The sequence below is a fragment of the Leptodactylus fuscus genome, chromosome 2 (genome assembly GCF_031893055.1).
Source record: "Leptodactylus fuscus isolate aLepFus1 chromosome 2, aLepFus1.hap2, whole genome shotgun sequence".
Classification (NCBI taxonomy): domain Eukaryota; kingdom Metazoa; phylum Chordata; class Amphibia; order Anura; family Leptodactylidae; genus Leptodactylus; species Leptodactylus fuscus.
Genome location: NC_134266.1, coordinates 67,354,091 through 67,370,325, shown reverse-complemented (window position 1 = coordinate 67,370,325; position 16,235 = coordinate 67,354,091). Strand labels below are relative to the sequence as shown.

General features: G+C 45.2%; 1 protein-coding gene across 1 annotated transcript in view; it reads right to left on the bottom strand.

Annotated features, from left to right (window-relative positions):
- Positions 1-13,233, bottom strand: part of INPP5K (inositol polyphosphate-5-phosphatase K) — a 45,211-nt gene extending 31,978 nt beyond the window's left edge. The window contains exons 1-2 of the mRNA XM_075263939.1: positions 13,111-13,233; positions 1,887-1,956 (exon numbers count right to left, since the gene is read on the bottom strand). Coding sequence (XP_075120040.1) covers positions 1,887-1,948 — 62 coding nt within the window. The 5' untranslated portion in view covers positions 1,949-1,956; positions 13,111-13,233. The remainder of the gene's footprint in view (positions 1-1,886; positions 1,957-13,110) is intronic.
- Between the last annotated feature and the right edge of the window lie 3,002 nt (positions 13,234-16,235).

The window sequence follows — 16,235 nt, the reverse complement described above, 5'->3', positions numbered from 1 at the left end:
AAGCAGAGGCCCAGATGAGATCAGCAAGCATAAAAAAAACAGCGTTGTCACAACTCACTGACCACTAAGGCCCAGTCACACAATCCACCCAGTGGCCTTTAAAGGGAGCATGGCCTAAATTATAGTTCATTATTCATAATCGAGGTAAAACAACCTATTAATTGTGATTTTTATTTAGACCATAATATCCCTGCCCGAAGCACAGCCTTATGGCAGGTTGAAATAGAACATCAGAGGAAATTAAGTCACCGCTCCAAATTCCTTTCCTGGAAGCCAGATTACAGGCGGAATTTGGAGCTTATTTAAGGTGAAACTCACCTTCTAAATTCCTCAATTTGAACCTAGCCTTACTGCTTCCAGTGACATAATGATTGTGGTCGCAGGGAGTGTGACCGCGACCAGGCCCAGAGGGGTGCAGGGGGCCTGTGGTCAGCTGGAAATGGCCAGGGCGTGGACTACAGAGGTCGGGGAAAGCCTTGTTCCCCGACCGCTATACATATTGTTAATGGAAAGGGGCCTGACTTGGCCCCTTTCCAGTAAATGCCAGCCCAGGGGAGGTGTATAAAAAAATTAAAAAGCTTATAGTCATCTATCCTACTCTGGGGCTCTTCCTACAGAATATGCTAAATCCTAGTGTCCTAAAAGACCTATGATGACATCAAACAAAGGTCCTTTAGCCCAATAGGATATGATCAGGCTCTTGTGTGGGTGTAGCTATCTGGATTGTACAGGACAGTGCGTAAGATGCTGGGAATAAGACTTATGGAAGAAGAGAACATGTGTGAGCAAAAGAGGGGAATAGGGGTACAAGTTGTGTGTGAACAAGAGGGGGGAATGGGGGGTGCAGGCTGTGTGTGAAGAAGAGGGGGAATGGGAGAGGTTGCAGGCTGTTTGTGAGCAAGGGGAGGGAATGGGGATGCAGGCTGTGTCTGGACCAGAGGGGTATATGGGGGTATAGGCTGTGTGTGAGCAAGAGGGTGAATGGGGGCTCAGGCTCTGGTGGGCACTGTTAGCACCTAATACTGTGTGAGGGCCACTGGTGGGCACATAATACAGTGTGGGGGCCACTGTGAGCATATAATACTGTGTGGGGGCCACTGTGAGCATATAATACTTTGTGGGGGCCACTGAGATTATATAATACTTTGTGGGGGCCACTGAGATCATATAATACTGTGTGGGGGCCACTGTGGAGCCTATAACATTGTGTGGTGGCCACAGTGGACCATGTAATACTGTTTGGGGGTCACTATAGTGCACATAATACTATTTGGGGTCCACTGTGGAGCACATAATATTGTTTGGGGGCCACTATGGAGCACATAAAACTGTTTGGAGGCCACTGTGGAGCATGTAATCTGTACTAGTATTGTTTACAAGCTGGATGCTGTGCTGCTCTCTCACCATATTCGTGATAATTGCAGTTGTGGGTACTAAAGCTGTATCCCTTTCAAGTATCTGAGATACTTGAGGGCCCCAGACAAAATTTTGCACCTGGACACACAAGACTTTAATTACACCACTGACTGCTTCCTTAGGGATTGAAGAGGGTAAGGAGCAGCATCTGGCATTACCTAGTATTACTGTTGCTGGTTTATCCACAAGAGGCAGTAAAGCAATTTTATCATCATCCAAATTAAAATGCTTATTTCCTTATTAGCCACATGGTCAAAAGGGCTATAAGGATAAGAGGGTGAGGAGAACAACAAAATGTTGATGTGTATAGCTAAAAATACATATACAATGCAGTGAGCGAGCAGCAAGTATAACATTATAAACAATGTTTTTATGTATAATTAATTGATACAATCTGGACCAGATTAGAAACAATGATATACTAGTGTGAGAATAAGGCAGACACAGGTCACCAGGTGACAAAAACTTACCTCAAATTCAGCTTATTAGGATCTAGCGTGAGGGCCTCAAGGCTCAAGTTGTCAGGATCCATGTCTGATCCTAAAAGAAAAACAAATATCATTCCAATTTCATTATATCATATTTGTCACAGAATTTTTACAGTCACTACAAAATAAGACAAAGGTGGAGAAATGAATGATATATAAAATACAGGTGAGGAATAGCATTGGAAGCCATGTTAGGCCATTACTGGTATTGACAGTGTTTGTCATAGCTTCTGGGTTCATATGTGTATCTACAGATTATTGTTAAACACTGTGCCAAAGTGGTGAAGGAAAGAGGGAAGAGGGTTGGTGGCAGAGGAGGGCGTAACAAACAGAAACCAAAATATCACTAAAAACCACAAATTCCAACTAAATAATTAGAACTATTAGCTCCAAAAGGGAACTCGGAGACAGCCATGGTCTCTGTACCTCTAAATGTATGGCCACAGGCTTGCTCATCCTATTACCCTGTTGGGCATTGTGTGAGAAGTGACTGGGAAATCTGACACCAATAACCAGTGAGCCAGCTAACCAGGTCAGAGACTGAGGCCATTCACTGCAATGGGGCTTTGAGAAATCGCGCCCCCAGCGATTGGACACTTATACCCCATCCTGTGGGCAGGTAATAAGTGGCCGTAGAGGCACAATCCAGTTAAAGGATTTTCCAGATGTGTGGGAACAGTCAAACAGGTAAACCTGTCACCATAAAAATGCAATGTAATCTGCAGGCACCATGTTATAGAGCAGGAGAAGCTGAGCATATTGATATAGTATATTAATATTCAGTATAATCTTTCATTTATTTCTCTGTTCTTTCTATGCTTAGAAGGAGTAATTGAGTCCAGTGGGCGGTCCTAATAGTGATTGACAGCTATCTCTGTAGAAACAATCACTGCTAGGACCGCCCACTGGACTCAATTACTCCTTCTAAGCATAGAAAGAACAAAGAAATCCTACTAATATTATAAAGGTGAAAGTCTGTATGTTTGTGTGTTTGTTCCTCAATCACGCAAAAATGGCTGAACGGATTTGAATGAAATTTAGCATATAGGGTGCATTCACACGGTGTAACGTGCTGCGTGATGTGGCACGTGTACGCCGCGTGACCCTTTGCGTGCCGTACACGCTCCCATTCATTTCAATGGGAGCGGGGATCGTATGCGCCGCGCTAGTTTGCGGCCGTGAATAAATGCACGGCCGCAAACTAGCGTGGCGCATACGATCCCCGCTCCCATTGAAATGAATGGGAGCGTGTACGGCACGCAAAGGGTCACGCGGCGTACACGTGCCACATCACGCGGCACGTTACACCGTGTGAATGCACCCATAGATAGATTGTAACATCGATTAACACATCGGCTACTTTTTATCCCGGTAAATAAGATAAGATAAGATAATCCTTTAATAGTCCCACCTTGGGGAAATTTCAGCGTGTTACAGCAGCATAGTAATACAGATACAGGATAATACAGAGTAATATGTTACAGACGTAGACACAGATAAGCTGAGAAGAGAAGATATACTAGGAGTCCATGGCAGCTAAGGAAAAACAGAAGAGAAAGAGGAAGACCTCATGGTCATCCTCATAATCATTAGTTCTCTGTGCGGAGAGCTCTTCGTTTGGTCTGATGTAGATTATACAGCCTGGTCGCGGTTGGAAGGAAGGACCTGCGATAGCGCTCCTTCTCACACTTGGGGTGAAGCAGACGGTCGCTTACAGTGCTGCCAAGTCCCATCAGGGTCCCATACATGGGGTGGGATTTGTTCTCCCGCATGGAGGTCACCACAGACAGTATCCTTCTGTCACCCACCACCTGTACTGGGTCCAAGGGGCTCCCCAGGACAGAGCTGGCCCTCCTGATCAGCCTGTCAAGTCTATTTCTGTCCCTGGTTGATATACTGCTTCCCCAGCAGGCCACACCGAAAAAGATGGCTGAGGCAACCACAGAGTTGAAGAAGGCCCTAAGAAGTGTCCCCCGGACTCCGAAGGCCCTCAGCCTCCTGAGCAGGTAGAGTCTGCTGTGGCCCTTTCTGTGCAGCGCCTCCAGGTGATCAGCCCAGTCTAGTTTATTATTGAGGAGCACGCCCAGGTACTTATAGGTCCTGACTATCTCAATACATGTTCCTTGGATCTCCACCGGGGTCGGAGCACCTCTCCGTTTACTAAAGTCCACCACCATCTCCTTGGTCTTCCCAGCATTAATCCTGAGCTGGTTCTGCTGGCACCATTCAACAAAATCCCGGTTTAAGTCTCTGTATTCCCTATCATCGCCATCAGTGATAAGACCGACTATAGCAGAGTCATCGGAGTACTTCTGTAAGTAACAGCTGGATGAGTTGTGCCTGAAGTCAGCAGTGTACAGTGTGAAGAGGAATGGGGCAAGAACTGTACCTTGAGGTGCCCCCGTACTACAGATCACAGTGTCAGACACACAGTCCTGGGCTCTCACATACTGAGGGCGGTTTGTCAGGTAGTCTAGGATCCAGTTGGACAGGTGATGGTCCACACCACCAAGGTTCAGCTTCTCCCTCAGTAGCCCTGGCTGAATGGTGTTGAACGCACTGGAGAAATCAAAGAACATTATTCTCACAGTGTTCCCGGGTTTCTCCAGGTGAGAGAGAGCTCTATGAAGAAGGTGGATGATGGCATCATCTACCCCAATGCCTGGCCGGTAGGCAAACTGGAGGGGGTCCAGAGCGAAGCTCACTAGGGGGCGTAGGTGTGTCAGGACCAGTCTCTCTAGGACCTTCATCAGGTGGGATGTCAGTGCTACAGGTCGGTAGTCATTGTAGCCCATCGGGTTGGGTTTCTTTGGGACTGGTACCACGCAAGATGTTTTCCACAGTTGAGGTACCACCCCCAGCTTCAGGCTCATATTGTACATGTGCGTTATAATACCACACAGCTGGTCACTGCACATTTTAAGAACTCTTGCGCTTATACCATCTGGTCCCCCCGCTTTGTTCGCTCTAATGTTCTTCATTTCCTTACACACCTGAGACTCCTGCAGGATCAGATAGTCAGATTGCAGTTGACCGCAGGTCGGTGGGGGTTGGGTCTTGGTGTGTGAGGGGAGGGCGGTTGGCTGACATGCTGGTGGAGGGAGCATTTGCTTGGAGTCGAATCTATTGAAGAATGACATGGCTTCACGACTGTTATGAATTTATGTTCACATACTATATTACACTGCTCTTATCTCAGCTTCTGAGAAAGCCAGGGCTGTTATCTCTCTGTGTAAACACACACTAACCCTCAGTGGTGTGTTCATGCATTTGCAGATTATCTGCTCCAGGCACTGATGACACAGTGGATGGGAAAACACCTTTAATCCAAATTAGCAGTTTGCCAATTTTCAACATGCCTGGAAAGAGAAAATCTAATTTGTCAGAAACGAGGAGAGCTATGAAGGTAGCCAGAAGTCACAGAGTTCTTCTCAAGCAGAGCTGAGGGGGATCATCGACGCCAACAACACACTCATCATATGGTGTCCCAGCGAGCTGCTGAGATACCGGAACAATCATGGGCACTGCTTGAGGAATGAGTTTTGCGGCAGGCCAGTTTGACAGCTGCCGAAACGCCGCAGCAGGCGGATCATCAACACCAACAACAGGCTCATTATATGACTTTCCAGTGAGGTGCTTAGATGCTAAAACAATCACAGGCACAGTGAAAGAAACAAGTTCAATGGCAGGCCAGCTTGAGAACTGCCAAAACGCCGGAGCATGCGGATCATCAACGCCAACAACACGCTCATTATATGGCATCCCATCGAGCTGCTGAGATGCCGAAACAACCACAGGCATGGTGTGAGGAACAAGGTCAGCAGCAGGACAGCTTGCGAGCTGCCAAAATGCCGGAGGAGGCAAACCATCGACGGCAGCAATTTGCTGAATATAGGCGGATCATCAACGCCAACAACCTGCAGACAAAGTCGCGGGCAGAAGCTAGTAAGTGAATCAATGACAGGTTATAATGAATCTATTCCCACAAAACTATATACAGTGGGGCAAAAAAGTATTTAGTCACCAATAGTGCAAGTTCCACCACTTAAAAAGATGAGAGGCGTCTGTAATTTACATCATAGGTAGACCTCAACTATGAGAGACAAAATGAGAAAACAAATCCAGAAAATCACATTGTCTGATTTTGTAAGAATTATTTTTCAAATTATGGTGGAAAATAAGTATTTGGTCACCTACAAACAATCAAGATTTCTGGCTCTCACAGACCTGTAACTTCTTCTTTAAGAGTCTGCTCTTTCCTCCACTCATTACCTGTAGTAATGGCACTTGTTTAAACTTGTTATCAGTATAAAAAGACACCTGTGCACACCCTCAAATAGTCAGACTTCAAACTCCACTATAGTGAAGACCAAAGAGCTGTCAAAGGACACCAGAAACAAAATTGTAGCCCTGCACCAGGCTGGGAAGACTGAATCTGCAATAGGCAACCAGCTTGGATTGAAGAAATCAACTGTGGGAGCAATAATTAGAAAATGGAAGACATACAAGACCACTGATAATCTCCCTCGATCTGGGGCTCCACGCAAAATATCACCCCGTGGGGTCAAAATGATCACAAGAACGGTGAGCAAAGATCCCAGAACCACGCGGGGGGACCTAGTGAATGAACTGCAGAGAGCTGGGACCAATGTTACAAAGCCTACCATCAGTAACACACTACACCGCCAGGGACTCAGATCCTGCAGTGCCAGACGTGTTCCACTGCTTAAGCCAGTACATGTCCGGGCCCGTCTGAAGTTTGCTAGAGAGCATTTGGATGATCCAGAAGAGTATTGGGAGAATGTCCTATGGTCTGATGAAACCAAACTGGAACTGTTTGGTAGAAACACAACTTTTTGTGTTTGGAGGAAAAAGAATACTGAGTTGCATCCATCAAATACCATACCTACTGTAAAGCATGGGGGTGGAAACATCATGCTTTGGGATGTTTCTCTGCAAAGGGGCCAGGACGACTGATCCGGGTACATGAAAGAATGAATGGGGCCATGTATCGTGAGATTTTGAGTGCAAACCTCCTTCCATCAGCAAGGGCATTGAAGATGAAACGTGGCTGGGTCTTTCAACATGACAATGATCCAAAGCACACCGCCAGGGCAACGAAGGAGTGGCTTTGTAAGAAGCATTTCAAGGTCCTGGAGTGGCCTAGCCAGTCTCCAGATCTCAACCCTATAGAAAACCTTTGGAGGGAGTTGAAAGTCCGTGTTGCCAAGCGACAGCCCCAAAACATCACTGCTCTAGAGGAGATCTGCATGGAGGAATGGGCCAACATACCAACAACAGTGTGTGCCAACCTTGTGAACACTTACAGAAAACGTTTGACCTCTGTCATTGCCAACAAAGGATATATAACAAAGTATTGAGATGAAATTTTGTTACTAACCAAATACTTATTTTCCACCATAATTTGAAAATAAATTCTTACAAAATCAGACAATGTGATTTTCTGGATTTGTTTTCTCATTTTGTCTCTCATAGTTGAGGTCTACCTATGATGTAAATTACAGACGCCTCTCATCTTTTTAAGTGGTGGAACTTGCACTATTGGTGACTGACTAAATACTTTTTTGCCCCACTGTATCAATCTGTAGAGCTCCTCCTGCTCTATAACATGATGGCTGCAGATTGTACTTAAAGGGAACCTGTAAGCATCTTCATTGTGACAAGTTCCCTTTACGTACAATGTTCTTTGTCATCTTAACACAGAACTCCATTTATTTCACACTGAATGAAGTCTATAAGCTACGGGAGGAGAAAGCCTCTATGAGATTCCTTTAGCAGCAGCTTATCTTCCTGAGAATAAAAGGATCAGGCAGCTGAAACCCAACTTCCCGATCCCTATCTTCCCTGACATCTGCCAATGGGAGAGAGGCAGGAAGCCACCATTTACATTACATCATCATCTGAAAGTGTAAAACTGATACAGCTCTAATGCAACGCTGGCCTATAATACAGCTGATAAACCAGATGAAAATTGACTTGATGCAGCAGTATGTACGAAAATGTAAAAGAAAGGACCACACAGTAGGAAACCTCTCCCTAAGTATTCATTCACCCACAGATTGCAGTCAATGCCTTCCATTATTTAAGGTTCACATACAAGAGATTTGTCACGCAGATTTTCTTGGTTAGAGGATTAAACAGATTAAAATTGTATGTGAAGATTTCTTTCTTGATGAACAGTTCAGTTCCCCTCACATAAACCGTGCGGGATCAGTGGTAAGTGGCTTACAGTTTAGTATGCTCAAGGCAAGCTGTCACATAGAAAAAAGCAGAACATTACCCACCAACAAAACCAGTGACTATGCCCACACGGGAGACCGCAGCAACTGAACTGGATCAACACATAAAGGACTCACAGAAATATAAATGGTGACATTTCACTTAGTATGAATGGTCTTATATGTGTCAGCAAGGCATCAGGTTAACTGCGATGGGACCCCTAATGGGGCCCACTTACATTACGGCATGGTGATTGGTAAACTATCAAACTTCCATGGCTATATTATGGCTCCAAACAACAAAGCTGCATATCAAACCACACTCCCTAAACAAATATGGATTCCTCGAGACCACTTCAGTACAGACTCCTAATTCCCCCCAAACCAGGCTTTCGACAGACCTCAGGCTAGGCACCTCCTTTCTAAAAACCCAAGACTGGATGCCTCATTTCTAGAGACCCCAGACCACACAGAGAGTACCATGTCTTTGCAAATAACAAAGACATGGTACCATGGAGATCACTTGGTTTCGGGAAAGCTGTCACCATAAAGCAGATCAAAATCAGGTGGTTTTCAAATGACTCACTTGTAAGAATTGTTCCGGATCTTCAGCGGCTTTAAACCCGTTGTAAATACGTCTCGTGTGTCTCCAGCCCTAGACACGTTTGAGTTACTTACTGAGTGGCAGGAAGATGGAGTAACAAGGAAAGTGTTAGTAGATCGCACTACTGTACAAGGGAAGCAATGAAAGAGGGAATGGATGCTGACACTGCAACATATCATGACTCAATAGTTCCCTTCATCACCTGGATAGCACAATCACCATCAGGCTAACCAAGCTTCCTTGTATTTTCTGACAATAGGATCAACATGGAAAGTTAGGGATGAAATTTGCAAGAACATTTGACTATTTTTCTCTTTTATATATCAAGGTTCACAACCTTAAAGGAGACCCGTCAGCTCTTTTTAGTGAACAACTACATTTTCCATAATATAATCCTGGGTGATGTTTTCTTATAACACCTTTCCAGTTGCAGGTGCCTCCTTATACTCTCACGTAGTCTAACCAGTACTGATATTGTCAGGCCGTGTAAGGACAAACCTCCTTTGACCAGATAAATGGTAATATCCAGTTGTCAATTGATTTGTAAAGTTGAAGGAGTAATAAAATCCCCTTCACATTACAGAAAGTGAAGAGAAATTTGAGGCAGTCCCCTATTCCTGCTAAATCTCTAATTCTTGACTGAGCAGAGAGACTGCATGTTTGAGATGACTCAAAGTTTCTACCAGTTCCAGGAAGCGAGCTATAAGCTGCTGTCATGCTGGTACCAGGTCTCCGCCATGCTACATACCATGTTCTCTGAGGTCGCCCTGCAGTGCTGAAGGTGTGGGGAGGCGGAGGGGACGCTGCTACATACTTTCTGATGATGATATATGCAAAATAATCAGACGTGACCGGAACCACTAGACCTCTTGGTCCTGCTCCTTGTTGAGATTTTTGGTGATGGTGGCACAAGCCTGTATACCGTTGTTATGGAAGCAGACAACACCGCCATCTATGTCCCTCTGGACCACTAAGGTCAATGACGTGCATATGGGAAATTTTACCTCTTCCATCACTGACACTTATGACAAATTGGTCAGACCTGGTGCTATTGGGAATGTCAGACCTCTATGACAAGGTCCAGGCCTCCCCCCACCAGGGTTGGCCGCACTTTACGCCCTTTGACAGAGGATAAGTCTCCCCCACTGGACTCCAGCTCCTAACTGGTGTAGATCTCCTTTATGGGGCACAGGAGAGCGCTTCATTGATGAAGAGGCAAATGGTTTTCGATAAATAGGGATACCCTGCGCCAGTCGGGGCATAAGACTGACGTATGAAATATCGAAAAATTGGGGCCGGCCTGATACAATGCTCAGCCTGAAGAACAGCGCTCACCCAGAAGATGACAGAAACGTCTTTAATAACAAATGGAACAGCACAACGCGTTTCGGACATATGGTAGTCCTTCCTCAAGTGCACAGTCACTGGCCTGGATGGCTCCAATGGATTGTGCACTTGAGGAAGGACTACCATTGTAGTTGTGCTGTTCCCTTTGTTATTAAAGAAGTTTCTGTCATCTTCTGGGTGAGCGCTGTTCTTCAGGCTGAGCATTGTATCAGGCCGGCCCCAATTTTTCGTTGTACGTTCCCGTTCGTGTAACGGTCCTGCAGCTGCTGCCCTTATTCTACATACCCTGGATTTGCTTGCTCTCAAGGTTATTTGGGTTGTTGTGACTTCCTCACAACCCACCCAGGTGAGCAAGCACTTGTCTCTACATTTAAACCACATTTTCTTCCAGTGGTAATACACGAGGATCGGCTCAGTGTTGTTTGTATGAAATATCGGTCATACTAAATCTTGCCCATAGAGCCAGAAAACCGGTGCAAGACAGTAATAAATCAGGTGCATTTTAAGACTCAACAAGACCCCTCTACCTTGATACTTCTAGCAAGGCGCAGCTCTTCTTTTCAGAACAAATTCATGAAAAATTATTTTAAATTAATCTGAGACAAAAAGAAGATGTTACACCACAATTCTAGAGGAAGTAAATAGGGATCATGGCATTCAACCTAAATTGCACAAAATGTATATAAAAAAAAGTTACAAGCTACATAATATAGGCACATTAATGCCACCATATGACTGCTAGATGTGCACAGTTGTTGTAGGGAAGGAAGCTTTAACCCATGAACAGCCATAATTTAGGCCAAAATCTGAATACACAAAGAAGATCTATCAGAATATACAAAGCAGAAGTTCCCCTTTGCTGAGAGATTTCGGTAGCATAGATGAAACGATTATTTCCATTTTTTACACATAATTCGATTATTCCGCCTCCTTCTCATACAATAAGATCACTTTTGCTGTTTCTTTGTAGAAGCTTTTTTTTTCCATGAGCTTATTTTATGTGCTACAGTCATAAAACTAATAAGTATTTCTATGTATTATATACTAAATATTTCAAGTGACTCAAAGCAAGTATAAATTATTTAACCATGTATGTGCACTGCTGACAGCTGCTGTGCAACACCTATAGGGTATATTGCAGTTCTTGCTATAATTTTCCAAAACTGCGGGAAAACTGCAGTGTTTAAGCTGAGATTATGGCAAAAACATAACATTTAAGCTGTAAATATTAAAGGGGTTGTGCCGTGATAGACACTTATCCTATACATAGGGACTAAGTGTCAGATCGATGGAATCCCACAGTGATCAGAAGAACGGGAAACTGAATGTCCACATAAAGCCTTGCCAATGGAGCTCCAGTGCGCTTGTGTGAAAGGTGATGCATGGGAGTGTACTGGAATTACTAAGAGGCCAGAGACTAAGACTGGTGCAAAGGATGCCAGTCTTAATAATCCCCCCCCCATCTTCTCCCAGTGGGACTGTTTCTTTTTTTTTCCAGTGGGTCTGTTTCTATCAGTCATCAAAATAGATTTGCATCTGAGTGTCAGCCACTAAAAACGGAAGAAAACAATTAGATCCGTTTTTTTAATGGTACACAAAAGCAAAATGACACTTAGCTGTCAAAATAAACAGATGGGCATGGAATGGATGTTATTAAAAAAAAAAGTGTCTGTTTTTTTACAGCTGAGAAACGGACACAATCATGTCACTATAGCTTGAGGCTTGATTTACATCTGTATTCCCCTCTCCACATGAAAAAATTTTTCGCGTGGACATTGAGCGGAAACCACACAGACCCCATTATAGTCTATGGGGTTCGCAGGTTTCCTAAGGTAACCGCTTTTTATGCGGATTAGGTTTCAGTTCGGAGGGTCCCAAAGCAGACCCCGAACGCAGATGTGAACCTAGCCCTAGAGTAAAATCTGCAGTGATCACACTGACTTTCACATCACAAATCTGCAGTGGATCAGTCCTGTGTGGACATACTCCTAATGCATCAATCCGAAGTAAACATACATTTAATATTGTCCATTAGGGAGTCTTTGTGATTCTTAACCGAAGGCAGCACAAACAAATTGCCACTTGTGAAAGTACTCTAAAGAGGTGGAATAAAATTGCAGAAAATTTTTTTAAAAAATTTTAGGATCCTACTTTTTTCCACTAACAGCGCAACTTTGGTTTGTATTCTGTTCTTGGGATTGCAGCTTATTGTAGAAGTACCTGAATACCATCAGAGGTGATGAATTCAGAGTCATCCACATAAGTCCTTCATTCCTATACATGTATGTGATGTGATGTAACATGTTCATTATTCTTGCTATCCTTAGAATGCACATCCCTCCCTGTCATCCACACGTGACAATGAATATGACGCTAATGCATGTCACTTAGATGGACAGCTGATATTAAAGCACCAAGTAAACAAGACAGCACTGACATATCAGCCTGATCTTCTCTATCCAGGGATGATGTCATTCTTGGATCGGTAGTTCAGGATGTAGGAGATATATATATTCATCATCCTGAAATACAAAACTAAGACTGACATCATCCCTGGATAGAGAAAAGATCAGACTGATATGTAATACACAAACATATACATATATATATATATATATATATATATATATATATATATATATATACATATACACAAAGACACATATACATTTTAATATATATATATACATATATATATATATATATATATATATATATATATATATACACACACACACACATATATATTAGGTATAACTGTATAATACAATGCCACATATATATAACAGATGCTGCCCCTGTGCTGTGTGTTCCCAATGTATGTACAATGAGGACTACACCGACCCTGCACACACTGGCCACTGCTATACCTGCACTCAGTGATGTACTCAGAGTCACCAGAGCAGCATCACTAGAGATGGACTCACACTGTGACAAGGCAACAATGCCCCATGCGGTACACACTACACTACACCCCCGGTGCACACACGGCCGCCATGACACCCAGGCTCCTCACCTGGCCCTGCTCCTCCCGGCTCCTCCAGTCTGTCTCACTGACAACTTTATTACGATTTGTTTTGGTTTTATTTTTTGCCTTCACGTTCTCTTCCGTGGGCGGAGCTACGACCGTAATGGTAAACACGTGACTAACAATACAAGGGAAGGCTTCTCTTCTCTGAGGTGATTGGCGGATATCAGACATTGCTTCTAGGCGGCGATGACTGTGCAGACGCCATCTTTGTTAAGGGCATTGCCTAGGTAGTGAATGTATGTGAGGAATGTATTCTTATTCTTATTCTTATCTTATAAACATAGAATAGATGTGATGAATGGCTGCAGTGATGTAGACGCCTCCCTGAAGGATATGTGACAGCTCATGACTCATCTTCTAGGCTTTCTAATGTTTCCAGGAAAGGTTTATACTGTAGCCCAAAATAGCTGTCAGTAATTGGAGGAGAAATTAAATAACCAAAGGTCAATTATTTAGCGTCCAACATGGAGTTATCAGCCACATGTAGATGACAGAGTTGCACTCTTCCACAATGCCCAGAAGTAGAGATTGGCGAACCTCAAAGATTCATCTGGGGCCAAGTACCATTGTCATGATCCGGAAGTGAGATTATTATACTCTGGGTCTTTTCACAGTATAATAAGTGGAAGCTCAGGGGAGGTGTAAAAACACAACCTTCCCTCACCTCTCCCTGTGGTGTCCGGTGCTTCCTCTGCGTCCTCTTCTGGCCTCCCACGTGACCGATGAGACCTGTGATAGGCCCAGTCACAATCCTCAGTGGTGACCTACAATGACGTCACTGAGGAGGTGAGAATCAAAACCTTTGGTAAATTCAAATACAACAAAAAATAAGGGCCAACACAATAAACAAAAATAGTGTAAACTCATAAGAATAATACAGGCTTCAGGCAGGGCCGGCTCCAGGTTTTTATGGGCCCTTGGTCGACATAGCCTCAGTGGGCCCCCTTGTGGAGGGGGAGTCGGGACACTGGACGTCACAGATGAAGTGAGTGACGTCACGCAGGAGCGCGGCGTCACCAACGCCATACCTCCCAACTTTTGAAGAGTAGAAAGAGAGAAAATGTGCGGCGCGCTACAGAAAATTTAGCTCTGCCCACTTTTATGTTGACTCCGCCCATTCTCATTCATTTTTTCGTGTGCTCCCACACAGTATAATCCTTCTACAGTCACCCGTAAATTATATGCCCCCCTCCATCTCTCCCCCAGTTTCATATACACCCTTCCTCTGCCCCCAGTTTCATGTCCCCCCTTCCTCTCTGTCGCCAGTTTCATGCCGTTCTCCCCCCTTCATCTGCCCACAGTTTCATGTCCCCCTGTCTCTGCCCCAGTGTCATGCCATTCCCCCCCCCCCTTCATCTGCCCCGGTGTCATGCCGTGCCCCCCCCCCTTCATCTGTCCCAGTGTCATGCCGTTCTCCCCCCCCCTTCATCTGCCCGGGGGTCATGCCATTCTCCTCCCCCCCCTCATCTGCCCCAGTGTCATGCCTTTCCCCCCTTCATCTGCCCCAGTGTCATGACGTTCCCCCCCTTCATCTGCCCCAGTATCATGCCATTCTCCCCCCTCTCATCCACCCCAGTGTCATGCCGCCCCCCCCTTCATTGCCCCAGTGTCATGCCGTTCCCCCCCCCTTCATTTGCCCCCCAGTTTCATGGGCTCCCTTCATTATGTTCCACCTTAATGTTTAACACAAAAAACAAACACTTACACTCACTTTCCATCGCTCCCCTGCCGTTCCTCTCTCTGCTCTCACGCCATTCACATAGTTGTAGGCGCGATCTGACGTCATCACATTGCGCCTACACACACCGCAGCGTTAAGCAGGAGCGGTGCTGTCACAGCTCCTGCTTTAATCGCCTATGTATTCAGCTCATCGGCGTCCATCGGACACCGATGAGCTGAAATCGGGACAGGCAAGTGCTGGGGCAGGCAAGTGCCAGGGGGCCCTCAGAGGCTCTGTGGGCCCCAGAACTTGCCCGACTACGCTGTGCGCTCAGGCCGGCCCTGGCTTCAGGCCTATTTGTCTGACGTCTCTGACGTCATATGAACCAAGCCTGCGTCCCGGGTCATGTGACGTCCGACGTCATTGAAGAAGGACGGCAGCGGAGGACTGCAGGGGACAGGTAAGTAACAGTGTTTTTTTATGTTTTTATTCCCCCTAGGTCTCTGATTATTATACTCTGGGGTCTGAAAAGACCCCAGAGTGTAATAATTGTTTATGGGTGTCCACAGTGGAGCATAATACTGAGTGCAGGGACGACTATGGGACATAATAGTGTGTGCAGGGGCCACTAAGGTACATAATACTGTGTGCAAGGGCCATTAAGGGACATAATACTGTGTGCAGGGGCCACTATGGGGCATAATTCTGTGTGCAGGGGCCACTAAGGGATATAATACTGTGTGCAGGGGCCACTATGGGGCATAATTCTGTGTGCAGGGGCCACTATGGGGCATAATTCTGTGTGCAGGGGCCACTAAGGGATATAATACTGTGTGCAGGGGCCACTATGGGGCATAATTCTGTGTGCAGGGGCCACTAAGGGATATAATACTGTGTGCAGGGGCCACTAAGGGACATAATACTATGTGCAGGGGCCACTAGGGGCATAATAGAGCGCGCAGAAATGCGAAGGAGGGGGTCGGTCGAGGTCTTCGGTGTCAGGGGGGCCCCCATGCCAAAAGTTCGCCAAGGGGCCCCGCCATTCCTAGTTACGCCACTGGTGACAGGATAGGATCACTTGTGCAAATAGTCAGGTGAGAAGAAGAAAAGAGCTTGGAGACTTCTGTTACTATGTCAAATAAAGAGAGTTCACAATGAGGAGCAAGGGAGGGAAGTGTACTGATGCCGCTTGGAGATTGGGTTATTTCTTGACATATGTTGATTTTGTCTATAAAGCACATGACCATGTCTTGCGCACTGAGGTCTGTGACAGGTACCCGCACCTTTGGTGTGAGGAGGGAGTGAAAAGTGTCAAAGGGTCATTTAGCATTATTGGAGAGAGAAGAGATGAGAGAGGTAAAGTAAGCCTGAAGACGTTGATTACAAAATAGCGATTGACATTTACAGTTTTTGACAGTCCATTTTGATAGACCATCAAAAAGTAGGACAT